Below are 14,189 nucleotides of genomic sequence, written 5' to 3'. Positions count from 1 at the left end.
ATGTATAATAATCTAATATTAGCTCTTTCCTGGGCCCAAGCTGTTTCCCTGGGACCGACGCCACTTTTTCTTATCAACACACACAGATTTCATGCATACGTGGCAGGAATTACAGAGTGGCACCTTAGATTGTGAATAGTTAGCTTCTTGTATCCTTATAGCAACACCTAAAATTAAACAATGCCTGTGTGCATTTTCATGGATGGTGTGTTTATACAGACCATCTGTGTTTTCTGCTGATGTGGCTAGAATACCTCTATATGAGTCACCACATTCCTGGGATTCCTCAGGTCTTGTGGTAGATAAATACATCCAGCAGTGTTGCTTTGCAGTTGTTTGTAGGGTCGCATGGCAGCAGAGGGCAGCATGTAGGTTGCCAGATTGCCAAGGCAATACTTTGACTTTTGCACAGTGTCTGGGGAACACACTTTACTTATAATGTAAACTGCTTTAGTTATTTCAAAGCCATTTAGTTTGAACTTTTGTACAGGTTCTGGTAAGCACATTCTATTTATAAAGCATACTGCTTTTCATTATTTATACTCTGTATCAAAGCCAGTTCATGTAAGATTGATATACATTTTTATATCAAAATTGAGATAAAAAATGTTTTGATATCAACATTTTAGGTGACGTGTATATATACATTTGTGTACATATTTTATACCAAAATAAGATACATTTTTATATAAAAATGCTATATAAATAATATTATTTTTAATATTAATGTTATGTACATTTTTATATCAGAAAATATTGTTTATATTATTTTTATATACAATTCCATATACAACAATATGATTTTTAATGTTATTTTTGATATAAATGTGTACATCAAAAATATTTGTTATAATGTGTTATATTCATTTTTATATCAAGTATTAATTTGTATATACATTCTTATTTTTTGTTTGTTTATTTGTTCATGGTTTGTCATAAAGCTTTACAAAATATACACAAAATGGAAAGATTAAAACACAAAAAGAAAAATGAACCATTAAAATTTCACACAATCACAGCATATAGACAATGAAACAGATATCCAAAAACAGAGAATGTCTAACTTAAATCACATACTGTTTTTAAAAAGGAAATTACACGAATAAACAACGTCAGTGAATATCCATTTCTAATTCTATACCATATATAATTAGGATCATTTCTAAAACTATTGTCAAATAAGTCTGCAAAATATTCAGTTCTTTGTTTGACCAAATCAGGACATTTCAGCATAATATGTTCTAGAGTCTCATCTGTTTCACACACCTTACAGAAACGACACCATTTCTTTCTCTCCAATGGATTCCTTATATTTAAAATACAATTGGTATGCATGACATTAAGTCTAAATCTCATATAGGAGTTTCTAAAACTCCTAGATGGGTATTTTGTCAAGTAGAATTCCATAGCCGGAAAAAGTTTCCAAAAAGAATGGACTTGATTGTACAATTTGGAAGCTAACACTTTACTCTTTGTCAGAGACCAATCTATGCCCCTTATAATCTGTTTGCATTTGATGGTTTGTTCATAACAGTACATTTAGCAATACCAATTTCTTCTAGCATCAGCTCAATTTCATTGTTTAGAGCAACCATAAAGGGGCAAGACACATCAGCCCCTGCTTCCGCATAAAAGTTGGTGACTCCCAATAATTGGCATTTTCTCCATAACATAAGCCTTTTAGTTGCGACTAACGAGTGGAGGGATTGTAAACCCAATTCGTATCTCAATACTTCGATGGGGATACAATTTGGTAAAAAGAACAAAAGCCCCCTCCAAACAATACCTTCCAATGTTTTCAGAAAATCATAAATATCAACTAAAAAGATTTCTAGGCCATAAGTGATCCGCGGGACCACTTTACTTAGATAAAATTCTCTCATTGGTTTCATCGTAAAACCTCCATATTTTCTTTCCAGCATTCGCATCTGTTTTAAAGCCACTTCTGCTTTTGATTTAAGTTGGTTTTTAAACAGCGTGACCGATTCAGTGCCCATAAAGCAATAACCTAGATATTTGAATGCTTTTTGGGGCTTAATTTGTTTGCCTTCACTGAACCATGAGAGAGAGTTCTGCTTCTTATTGGCCCGTCCCATTCGAATTATAATCGTTTTGGAGGGATTCATTTTTAGGTATAGATTACTTATAAACAATTCAAAAGTCTTAATTAGGCGCTGTAAACCCACTTTGGTATTGTCCAAGAGGAGAAAATCATCAGCATAAGCCAACCACGAAATTCCTCTTCCATTCAGTTTGGGTGAAACCAGACCCATGTTCATAAAGGCAAATTGAGCTCCACTGACATATAGGTTAAAAATCGTTGGTGCCAGCATGCATCCTTGTCTTAAGCCATTGTTGATTAAAATTTGGGAGGAGAGATCCCCAACCATGTTCATTCTTACAACTAGCCTAGTGTCTGTGTAAAGTTCAACAATAATGTTCAATAGATGCGTTGGCATTTTTAGATATTTTAGATTATGCCATAGCATTAGCCTGTCAACAAGGTCAAATGCCTTGCTAAGGTCCATAGATGCCACAAAAGTTTGACTCTTCCCCTTAGCCCACGCTTTGCTTTGGATACATCGCAAGACTAACCCACCACAATCCGTACCACAGTTTTTCTTGAAACCCACTTGGTTCATGCTAAGTATATGATTATCATCCATCCACCTCTGAACATCAATCAATACCAAGGATGCAAATATTTTAGAGTCTGAGTCCGCTATAGCTATGGGTCTGTAGTTACTGGGCTCCAATCGAGAACCCTTTTTAAACACAGGGATGACAACAGACACCCTCCAAGATTGCAGAATGATTTTAAGTGTACATACGTCTTTGAAAAGTATACATAAGATTCTTGCCCATAAGAGAGGGTCAGCTTATAGCACCTTATAACTGAGATTGTTTAACCCAGGGGCTCCTGTATTTTTAGATTTTATTATAAGATTCTTTATTATACCTACCTCACATCTCAATGTCCAAGGTCAAGGACTCACTCTATGAGGTGAGTAACATTTGTCATTGGTCTTATACAACTTAGAAAAATGGCCTGCCCAGATGGCTTCAGGGATTGGATTTATCATTATTTTGACTTGAGTCGGGTCCACATTATTCATTAGTTGCCAAAAGTTATGCGAGTTCACCCCTCACATTTTTATTTTAAAAAGATATCAAAATTGCTTGATATCATTTTCCGCTTCCTATCGGAGTGGGCGGAACCCCTCTGACATCATCACTGCATCACTCTGCAAAACCATAGATTCAGTCACTGTCTTCAGTGCTCACGACGCTCTCGGCGCTTGACCAAGCAACATCGTTTAGCAGCGCTCCCAACCACTCCCATCTATATATAGATTTTATATAAAATGTATATTCCCTTTATATCAAAACTGATAAAAATAAGTAAACACTTCATATCCAATATACATTGGCTATCAAATCAATATCAAAGGGGCTGATTCATGGAATTTTTGCGTCAAAAAACAGGGATTTGTGCGCCATTCTGCCTGCAAATCCCCATTTGTCAAACAGGGATTTGCGGACAGAATGGCGCACAAATGCCTGTTTTTCGGCGCAAATAATTCCATGAATCAGTCCCAAATATTTTTTATATCCTTTTTATATCATATTTATATTAAGTTTATATCAAAGCATATCAAAAGTGGGAGGGACTAAGACCACAAGCAGGTGGCGTGACCACCTGTCAACATGTTGACTTGTTCAAAAGGGGACCCCTTCTACTAATGGCTCTGTTAAAAAACAGCCCTCTTTTTGACACTTAATAACTTTTGAATAATTTGAAGGATTTACCACAATTTCAGTTTGTGGGGGGCCGTGGCATGCAACTTTTTTCTGAAAAGGTCAGCCATATACTTCCAACGAGTCAAACTGTTCTAGCAATTGAATGTTCGCAAAACTCAATGGTATGGTTTATAGGTTTTACCAGAACCTATATATATATATATATATATATATATATATATATATATATATATATATATATATATATATATACACCCTGATATAACCTATCCAAGCAGTATATTATGCAAGTTCTAAAATCAGAGAGACAGAAGGTTTTTCACAATTCTAAGCAGCCTAGTCATTCTCAGAATGATTTTAGGAAACATGTTTCCCTTACTGGGGGCTCCGAATGATCCATTCCACAGCTACCGATTTTTTAAACTGAGGCATATACATTCTATAATTCTAGGTTAATCTTAGGACCAACAATGTGTCCATGGGAAGTGGCTCTGAGTGCAAGTATGTATATTTGTATCAGGGTTTTCCTACTGTGCAACTAGCTGAGAAGGAATATAGTGTTGAACTAAAGACGGTGAATAGACGTGTTGATAGACCTATGGTGACAATGATCCAAAAGAGTCTCTGATCACGCATATGGGGAGGGACCCCAGGAGCAGCTAATGGGAGTAACTTGTGCCATTGATTCTTGGAAGAAGCCAGGTGACTTCAGCACTGCAACTGTGTTGACTCAGGTGGAAGCAGGGTGAGTTAGATTCCTAAACCATTGCCCTTAGTCTAACGATACATCTTCTTGCTCTTTGAAACAGATATTACTGTCGAGATGTAAGCCTGACAAGGGTAGAGGGCCAGCCATGTTTTTAGAGGAACACAACTATGTTCATTGAAGACTGAACGTAGAATCCACATGTTGAACTTCATGGGGGGGGGGACTGGAAGAGGTGGGAAAGGACCCTTTGTTGGTACAAGCCTAAACCACATTGATTCAAGTACACTGGATCAATCACTTGTTTCTAACATCACACTTGTATTTGCAGGTCAGCACCAAGGCTGGAGGTTCATGCAAAAACTTGATGAGGACCTATCCAGAGAAGAGCTAAACCTAGCTAGGTTTCAAAGGGGGTGGTGGAAGAGTGAGAGGTAAACAACAATAGTGCTACTGAAGTCGTCGATGTGGGCTCAGGGCAGCAGTTGCATTGAAGTGCTACAGCATGTTAGGCATGGACGTACCTTGCTGCGAGGCGTGTTTCTCCACTTCTCCTTTGTATTCAAATCCAACAGCTGACTGGAAAGAGGGATAAACATGCATTGTAAGTATGTGTGTACTTCTTTTGTCCCAGTAAAACAGAAGATGTCAAATTCACATCATCACATTTAGCCAATAGCCTTAATCATTTCAAACGTCTGAAGTCTCATCCTGGAGCATAGGTTCTGCTACCTCAGGACTAGGAGGAGGATTGGGTCCTGTGCTGACCACGTGCTACATAGCATCTAGAACTCATTCTTACCTCGGGTGACATTGCTTGTGCAGTATGACAGTACTGACCTTATCTGTTCGGTCCTTCTGAACACCATATTTGCCCCCAAAGCCTTTGGCAGCATCTGTCTGAGAGGAATGTTGTTCCACCTTTGCAGTGTAGTCATGTCCTAAAGCACTCTGAAAAATACAAAGCGGGGTTACTACTTCTAAACAAATCCAATGAAGATTGTTCACCTGGCTGTAAATCAATGACGGCTTCTATGATTCAATCATTCCCGCCCCAGACAGGAAAGCCAGTGTCTTCCATTTGGAAAATTCAGATCGTGAGCATTAGGTTTTGGGGAAGTGAACACGGTGATTAATGAGTTGGAACGAAGATTAATCAAAGTGCAGTGTAAATCCATTAATCTGAGACAATAGACAATATGAATGAATCGAATCCTATGAATCCCTCACTGAATCCATGCCTAAGGTCTCCTCCCAGGTGGTCTGGGAAAGGCAGACACTTGCTGATCCTGACCTCGGGGTGGTGCTCTGCAGGAGGATCACCTGGGAGGACAAAAGGCTCAGGGAATTGAGACGAATCCGTGGGATGAGACACAGTATTTGCCTTCCTATGAGGAAGACATATCACAACTGCCAAAGTATATAATATCATGTGTTGCCACAATGGCCTAGCCGTTCCACAGGTTGAACACCTTAATGTGGGTGAGCTCAAATTCACATCAGCCAGAACGTTTGTGGTATAAAAACGAAAAAAACTCCTTCTCAAACCCATAGAGCTAAAAACTTACCTAACTTAAAAGGGGTAATAAAAAGGAAGTTTGAGAATAATAATCACCAAAAGTGTAGAAAGCCTTATTCCTCTTGCCAAACAAAACTGCTGAATAATTTGTGTGATATTCCTTGCATCAATTTTGTAGAAAGTGGAAATCAAATCAGCAAAGTAGAGGAGGTTAGGAAAACTAACTTTGCTGGTAGGGACTTCAAGTCCCATAATTCCCCCAGTACTGAGACGAGGAAGAGGGATGTAGGGGACTAGTGCAGTAGGAGCGGTCAGCTAATTGGTGTAAATGACCTACATCTGAGGAAGACTGGGAGGCTTAAAAAGTCCCCTTATGTACCGGCGGTAGAGCAGCAGGAGAGGAGAAAGTAATGCAGGCCGTGTATACAGCAGAAGGGGAAGCTACAGGTGACAAAAGGCGCTGGGACCACGGAGAAGCTGACGGGTCCTGAGAGGGCCTTTGCCTTAAGTGGTCCCTGTAGCAGAGGTCACGCAACGGGAAGCGTGAGAAGAGGACGCTTGCCCAGAGAAAACTTGTTGTGCAGAGGTCGCACAGCAGGAAGCAGAAGCAGCGAGGGAAGTGTGCCCTATCAAGTGGCTGGGTTGCACATGAATCTCTCCTGAGTAGCAGAAGCTCCAATTTTGAGTGGCGTGAACGGTGGTGGGTCAGAAGAGGCTGTTTGCCCCATCGCAGGAAGCTCGAATAATCGAAGACCTGCTAACACTAAGCTTAGCGGGAGCGACTTACCAGTGAGTTCACGGTGAGTGAGTGACTCTGAATGGTGCGACGCTATCCACGTGTTCATAGCAGGCACTTCACTGTTCAAAAACATCAAGCGTTGCATCAAAATTAATATACAAGCAAGCGTGTCAGTTGGTGGAAGGCCCAAAAAGCCAGTGGGGAAGCTTTACTCGTCAGGGTAGGGATAGTGTGGCGTTTATCCAACCTTTTTCATTTAATAAAATGGCTAATTTTGAAAACTCTTTACAAAGTTGTCCGCCTCACATTTCTGACCCCTCACAGATAGCAGTTTATATAAAGAGCTGCATGACATGTCACTGGAGGTCTCCGTGCCAGGAGAGTGGTAGCAGTGTCATACTACACAGATGGGCCATCGAATACGGTATCCATCAGAGGAAACAGCCATGCCATGACGTCAATAGGATGCAGTGTTTGGTTGCACAGATAAAGCACCCCAGGCAGGGAAGTCTGGAGAGTTGCACAACCACATTAACAGCCCATGAAAGAAGGATCCAGCAGTCCCCACCTGGTCAGATGAAAGAAGCACCACCAGACATGGTTCCTTCTGGTCAAGAGAAAGGCACAACTTCGCCATTGGAGTTTTAGAGTCCCAAAGATGTTTGTACAGACCTTCCATGGTCACTCAGGAGTCATCCATCTCTCTGGATGTTCAGGATCAAATACCAGCAGTTGCCAACATCCCTGGTGCAGTGTGTTAGCTTTTGTGCCAAACCATGGGGCGGAGGGTATCCCGAGCCATGCACAAGAACCACTGAAATGTTTGGTGGCCAGCCAGCCCACCAACCAATGCTGGCTACCACATAGAATCTTTCACCAGCATTATCCAGGGTAAACTCACAGGATGTGGATTCCACAGGAATCACAATATCCAACCTCTGCAGTTATCACAACCCTATCCTCGTGAGCTCCTAAACGATGACCCTAGATAGATATTCTTGGTTGACAACCAATCACATTCAAGAACAATAAATCATAGCTGTCTGGTCACTGGATTTAACAACACTCAAGGATCCATTTTGGAAGTCTTCAGGAAGAAAAGCCAAACATTTCCTGTCAATGAAAATTGCTACAATTCGTGCAGTCACTATATTAATATACACTGCCACCAACACACACCATTACAGCTGTCTTGGTCAGGTTACGGACTCTGGAAAACCAAAAGGCAAGTTCGCTGTAGCCCCCACTTTTAGGGTCCAGAAGGATCCCCAAAGTGCCAACAAATATAACAGATGTGTTCCCTGTGTGGCCTGGATATGCCTCACTGGGGAAATAAGCCAGGGTCCATAAACGATAAGCAAAATTGGAGGGGACTTGAAGATTTCTTCCTTACACTGGTGCTGTGTGGGATACAGTCTGCTGAGAAAAAGGAGGGTTAATGTTATGCCAGATGGAGCTCAATTTATTAAAATCTGGCTTAAGTATTGTTTCCGATTGAAAAGTGTTTTGTTTACCCTGTCAATTTTTACCAATAAATAAGAGCAACATATTAGCTTGAGCACTTATTTTTATGTATTTCTGTACTGACTCTTGCTTATATGAAGTCATTTATATGAGAGCTGTGCTAGGCCAGAAGAAGAAGGCGGATGTTAAGATGGATTTCTGAACTCTGACCTGGTGGGCAGAGGTTCAGAAGGCGAGTCTAGTTTCTTGGAACAGGGTAACCTCTGGACAAGCCAGACCAATCAAGGTAGCTATGGCAGGCGGTCAAAACTACGTCTCAGGAGGGGTGAGGGTGACTGAAGGACCTCAATGAGCACACAGACCAAGGACACTTACAAATTACTCCCAGACAGGTGTATATATCGAAAATATAAACACATTTATTACAAGGCCTTTGTAACTCAACACATAGTAAAATAATCACAGCAGTACTACTAAACCAATACAACACTATCAATACAAGATATATACAAGACCATTGGGGTCTAAAGGGTTAACAGCACGAAATATGTCCACAACCTAGAAGGGAAGGAAACAGGCAGTGCAGGTAGTCTTTAGTCCCCTTCAACATCAAACACACACCTAACTAAGTGGCAGTCCAAGCCCTAAGAAGAGGGGAGCCTTGTGCTCAATAGTACATGCAATGCAAGCGCACACGGTTGTTCCAATGGGCAAAACAGCGTCTCTTCAGGGGTCTCTAGCAGCTCAGGAAGGTGGGTGAGGCGATGAAGAATAGAAACCCACTATTCAGGGAGGACCTCCACTGGAAGGCAAAGGCAGTTCCAAGGTTCGGGAATAGTTCGATAGTTCGCGCTAGCAGTGGAAAGGAGAGGGACCCCCAGGGGCAACTTGTGCGTAAAAATGGATGGAGGCGCTAGGGGCCACTGGGTAGGGTTAGGGTTACTCACCGGCCCAGGTGCACTCCAGACCAAACTTTGCCAGTCGTATCCACTGCGGTTGCAGGTTCAAATGCAACAAAAAGGATGTCTCTGCAGCTTTCACTCCGAAGATACAGCGATGATTCCCAAACTGGACAGTGGCGATTTCTCCGCTCCTGATGGATCGATCAGGCTAGTTTTACTGCAACAGGCTTCAGGGCAAGAGGGTCACAAATGCAGTGCACCTGCAAAGATTGTTGCCCCGGCTGGGCAACACGGTAACCGCATTTACTCCGGTCCTGGCGCACTCGTCTCACTTCAGACTTGGGAATGCCAAGTGTTCGAAATTAGGTGTGAGGGTGCTGGGGACACGGAGCTAGCAGTATATCAAGTTTCGAGGGAACGGCGGCGGAGACAGAGCAAAGGTCCTGTGTAAGGTGGTCAGCCCACTGGTTGGCCCAGGGACACTTCCGAGAAGGCTTACAAGCAGGTTTTATTGAAGGTACCGAGAAAAGTTAGTCCCACTATTCCAATGTGTCGAAGCGTCTTCGCAGACCTTCTAGGATGACCAGATGCAGAGGGGTCCCACAGGACGACAGCAGGCTCAGGGTGCCAAATCTTCCAGCGGTTCACCAGCGGTTCCTCGACTCGGCTTCTTAGTTTCAGGATACTTGGATCCTATCCTTCGTTCAGTGAGAACTCCAGAGATCGACATGGTATGGGTGTTTTTGGCCTCCTCTTATCCAGAGTCTCCTTCGCGCCAAATTGAAGAGGACCCAATGGGAGATCCTCTCACAAACACACACTGCATACGTGGACCAATCACGAACCACAGTGGTCCCAGGCATTCACAGCACTCCAGACTCTCTGGCACCCAGGATGTGTATTGGGGACAGACACCCCAGCGCACATCCTGGAGGCACACACACCAGGCATGCAGAATCCCACGAAAGCTTGGCGTTTTGCGTGAAACTGCATGCCCAAATATGGACTCACCTCGGTCTGGTCGGATCGACTTGGGTTACGCAAAGGGGAATGATGGCCAAAGGAGAGGACAAAGAACCTCATGGCATGGCCATTTTGGAGCCAGGCAACCTATTTGTGCCAAACACGGTAATCGCAGTTTAAATGGCAGGACGGGGTTACAATTACATGAAAGGATAAGCTGCTGCCAGCCCTGTCCATGACACATCAGCACATCTCCTAAAAAGTCCTACGAGAGTATCTAAGGTTTTTAGAAATGACTAGGAGACCCAAGTGCACTGTACCGAAAAGTACATTGTGCACTTGTTACATGTTGCAGAAAAGTTGCAACATTGGGAAAGGACTAAGGGAATCAAAGTCTCCCAGTACTAACTTTCTTAAGGGCATGTCAGTTTCCCTATTAAAAGTGAGTGAAAGCCCAGAGGAGTGCATCTGAAGGCTGTGCTTCTCTGGCAAAGTCAGCCTATGGTGTTTAAACAGCAGCAAAAAGTTTGGGGGTGTACAACTGGAGGGAAAGTACATATAAAAATGAAATATTTCCTAACACTCGCCCCTCCCAGACTAAGGACAGGGGGAACCAATCCACCCCTGGATGAGTCTCATGTTCAGGTTGGTTAAACATTCTGGACAACCCATCAGCATTGCTATGTTGGACACCTGGCCTATGCTCAATGGTGAAGTCAAAGCCTTGCAGACCTATGGATTCTCTCCCTTCATGTTCATTAGCCACTTTAAGGGTGTATGGTCAGTTTGCACAGTGAAGTGGGTCCCATAGAGGTAGGGCTTCAGCTTCCTTAGGGCCCACACAACAGAGAAACACTCTTTCTCTACTGTGGACCATCTGAGCTCTCTGTCCTTAAGCTGCCAACTAATGAAGCCAATAGAGTGCTCCTTACCCTTCTCATCTACTTGTGATAGTACAGCTCCTATCCCAGTGTCAGAGGCATCTATCTGCACAATAAAAGGCCTTTGGTAATCAGGGGACCTGAGAACAGGGGCCTGGCACAAGGAGTCTTTTAAGCCATTGAAGGCCTTCCCACACTCTTCAGACCAAGTTACCTTCTTGGGTTTCTTAGGAGTGGTGAAAGCAGTCAGAGGGGCAACTATGGTGCCATAGTCTGCCATGAAATTGCTATAGTACCAAGTGAGCCCTAAAAAGGCTCTTACTTGGGTCTGAGTGGTAGGGGTAGGCCAATCTTGTACTGCTTGTTTTACTGGGTATAGGCTGTATCCTCCCTCCACCTACTACATGTCCAAGATAGACCACTGATCCTTGTCCAATCTGGCACTTACTGGCCTTTATGGTCAAGTGGGCCTTCTGAAGAGCCTGTAACACAATCCTAAGATGTTTCACATGGTCTTCCCAGGTGGCATTGAAAACTGCTATATCATCCAGATATGCAAGACAGAATGCATCCAGCCCATTCAACACATGATTCACAAGCCTCTGGAAAGTGGCAGGTGCATTCTTCAACTCGAAAGGCATTACCCTGAACTGGTCAAGACCCCCTGGTGTTGAGAAAGCTGCCTTCTCCTTTGCATGTTCCGCAAGAGCTATTTGCCAATAGCCTGCAGTGAGGTCAAATGTGCTGAGGTATTTGGAGGCACCCAAAGTATCCACCAGCTCATCTGTTCTAGGCAAGGGGTGGGCATCTGTCTTTGTGACAGCATTCAGAGCCCTGTAATCCACACAGAACCTCAACTCAGAAGTACCTGCTTTTGGAACCAATACCACTGGGCTGGACCAAGGACTACTAGAGGGTTCAATCACCCCAAGATCCAACATTTTGTTGACCTCTGTCTTAATGTAAGACTTTACTTTGTCTGACATCCTGTATCCCCTACATTTGGTAGGTACACTGTCTCCTGTGTCAATATCATGTTTGCACCAAGGTGTCAAACCAGGGTACTGTGAAAACAAGGGGGGAAACTGCCTAAGCAAACTTTTCACCTCTGCTTGTTGATCAGAAGTCAGGTGAGGGGCCACTTGGACACTCTCAATGGAGCTGTCTGAAGGACTGCTTTGGAACAGGTCAGGGAGAGGTTCTGACTCCTCTTCCTCAACATCTGAAGCCAGCAGAAGTGCAGCGATTTCAACTCTTGGGATGAAAGCCTTAAGTCTATTCACATGGAACACTTTTGGAGCCTGTCCAGCCCTTCCAAGGTCCACTAAATAGTTTACCTCACCCAGTGACTCTACCACTGTGTAAGAGCCTGACTATTTGTCCTGCAAAGTTCTAGGCCTTATAGGATTCATGATCACGACTTGCTGATCAGGTGTGAAAGTGATGAGGGAAGCCTTCTGGTCATACCAATGTTTCCCCACTGCTTGCCCTGCCATAGGCTTCTCACTAGCCAGACCCATCAGGAGTACCATCCTTTTTCTGAGCCCTAGCACATAGTCCACTATGTTGGTAGTAATGGGGGGGGGGATCTCCCATCCCTCCTTAACTATAGCCAAGGGTCCCCTGACCGGGTGACCAAACAGAATTTCAGAGGGGCTGAAGCCAACACCCTCTTGTGGTACCTCTCTGTAGGCAAACAGTAAGCATGGTAGCAGAAGATCCCATTTTCTTCTTTGGGGTTCTTCCAGAGCCCCAATCATACTTTTTAAGGTCCTGTTAAGCCTTTCCACTAGACCATTGGTTTGTGGGTGACATGCGGATGAAAACGTATAGGTGACACCACATTCTTTCCACATGGCCTGCATATACTTTGACATAAAGTTGCTGCCCCTATCAGACACAACCTCTTTAGGGAAGCCAACCCTAGTAAAGATGCCAAGCAAGGCTTTTGCAACTGACTTGGCAATCACAGTTTTTAATGGGATGGCCTCAGGATATCTGGTGGCATGGTCGACCAGCACCAGGATAAACCTATTGCCCAAGGAAGTTTGGGGGTCAAGGGGACCCACAATGTAAATCCCTACCCTCTCAAATGGTACCCCCACAACTGGGAGGGGTACCAGTGGAGCTTGGATTGTTGAGCCACTCTTACCAGATAACTGGCAGGTGGCACAACTCCTGCAGTGACTTTCTACTTGCACCCCCATCTTGTGCCAGCAGAAATGCATGGATAACCTTTGGTTGGTTCTCTTGATGCCAAGGTGACCAGCAAGGGGCACTTCATGCACCAGCTGCAGGAGGAAGGGTCTTACAGCAAGGGGAACCACCAACCTCCTATGGTATCCTTCTGTAGACTCTGTAGGCTCACTGTACATGAGCCCACCTTCCCAATAAATCCTGTGCTTCCCAGGAGGTTCACCCTCAAGCTGGGAGCAGGCCTGTCTCCTTAGGCCTTCCAGAGATGGACACTCACAATGGCCTTTACTGAATTCTTCTATGTCAGGACCACCTTCTACTAATATGTCTACTAATATGTCTTTTAGTTCAGGGTTGTCATTTGGATCAAATACTTCAGGCAACACCTCTACCTCATCAGGTTCTGGTGCTTGACCAACTACCTCCACCTCAGTGGTAGGTGAGTTAGGTGGAATATTATTTTTCCCTCTTTTGTCTTTTCTGACTCCTTTAGCCCTGGGTTTCCCCTTTGGCTTGGGCACTGCAGTGGTCTTGGCCAGTCCTGCCCTTGTTTGAGACCTTGTGCAGGGTCTTTCTGCTGTATCTCCCACAAGCCCTAAAGCTCTGAGATCATTTCCCAGCAAGACTTTTCCTGGGACATCTCTCAGAATGCTCACTGGAATCCTGACTACTGTACCATTTATAGTAAGATTTACAGGTATTGCTGGGAACTGGAGAGGTGGGCCATGAGCCAACTTAGTGGGCATCAGAGCACCTATGGCAACTTCCTCTGGGTCTACCAAGGTAGAGTCCACTACAGTTCGACTACACTCACTATCCCCAAGAGCTGGAGTATCTACTCCATTGATTAGCACACTGTCTTTAAAGTAGTGGTTGGTGTTATCTGGAATCCTAGCATAAGCCTCTGAGACATTAGGCTCCCAGGAACCCAGGGAAACTAAAAATACCTCAGAATCTATCCCACTGGGGAAGAAATCTGAAGAGAAGGATGCTCCTGTAAACTTGTCTTCCTCATAGGCGAGGAAGCCAGATTAGCAGAGTGGACTCCCAAGGTTTT

The 14,189-nt window shown here is 43.7% G+C and overlaps 1 protein-coding gene across 3 annotated transcripts in view; it reads right to left on the bottom strand.

Moving 5' to 3' along the window:
* The window catches only part of LOC138514148 (src substrate cortactin-like), a 524,537-nt gene that overhangs the window by 292,846 nt on the left and 217,502 nt on the right, over nt 1-14,189 (bottom strand). For all 3 annotated transcript variants that reach the window (XM_069629449.1, XM_069629451.1, XM_069629450.1), the window contains exons 5-6: nt 5,309-5,419; nt 4,993-5,047 (exon numbers count right to left, since the gene is read on the bottom strand). In XM_069629449.1, coding sequence (XP_069485550.1) covers nt 4,993-5,047; nt 5,309-5,419 — 166 coding nt within the window. The remainder of the gene's footprint in view (nt 1-4,992; nt 5,048-5,308; nt 5,420-14,189) is intronic.

The sequence above is a fragment of the Ambystoma mexicanum genome, chromosome 12 (assembly GCF_040938575.1).
Source record: "Ambystoma mexicanum isolate Mex_15411 chromosome 12, UKY_AmexF1_1, whole genome shotgun sequence".
Classification (NCBI taxonomy): Eukaryota; Metazoa; Chordata; class Amphibia; order Caudata; family Ambystomatidae; genus Ambystoma; species Ambystoma mexicanum.
Note: the sequence above shows the minus strand (reverse complement) of the source record. Positions and strands in the feature narration are given on the sequence as shown.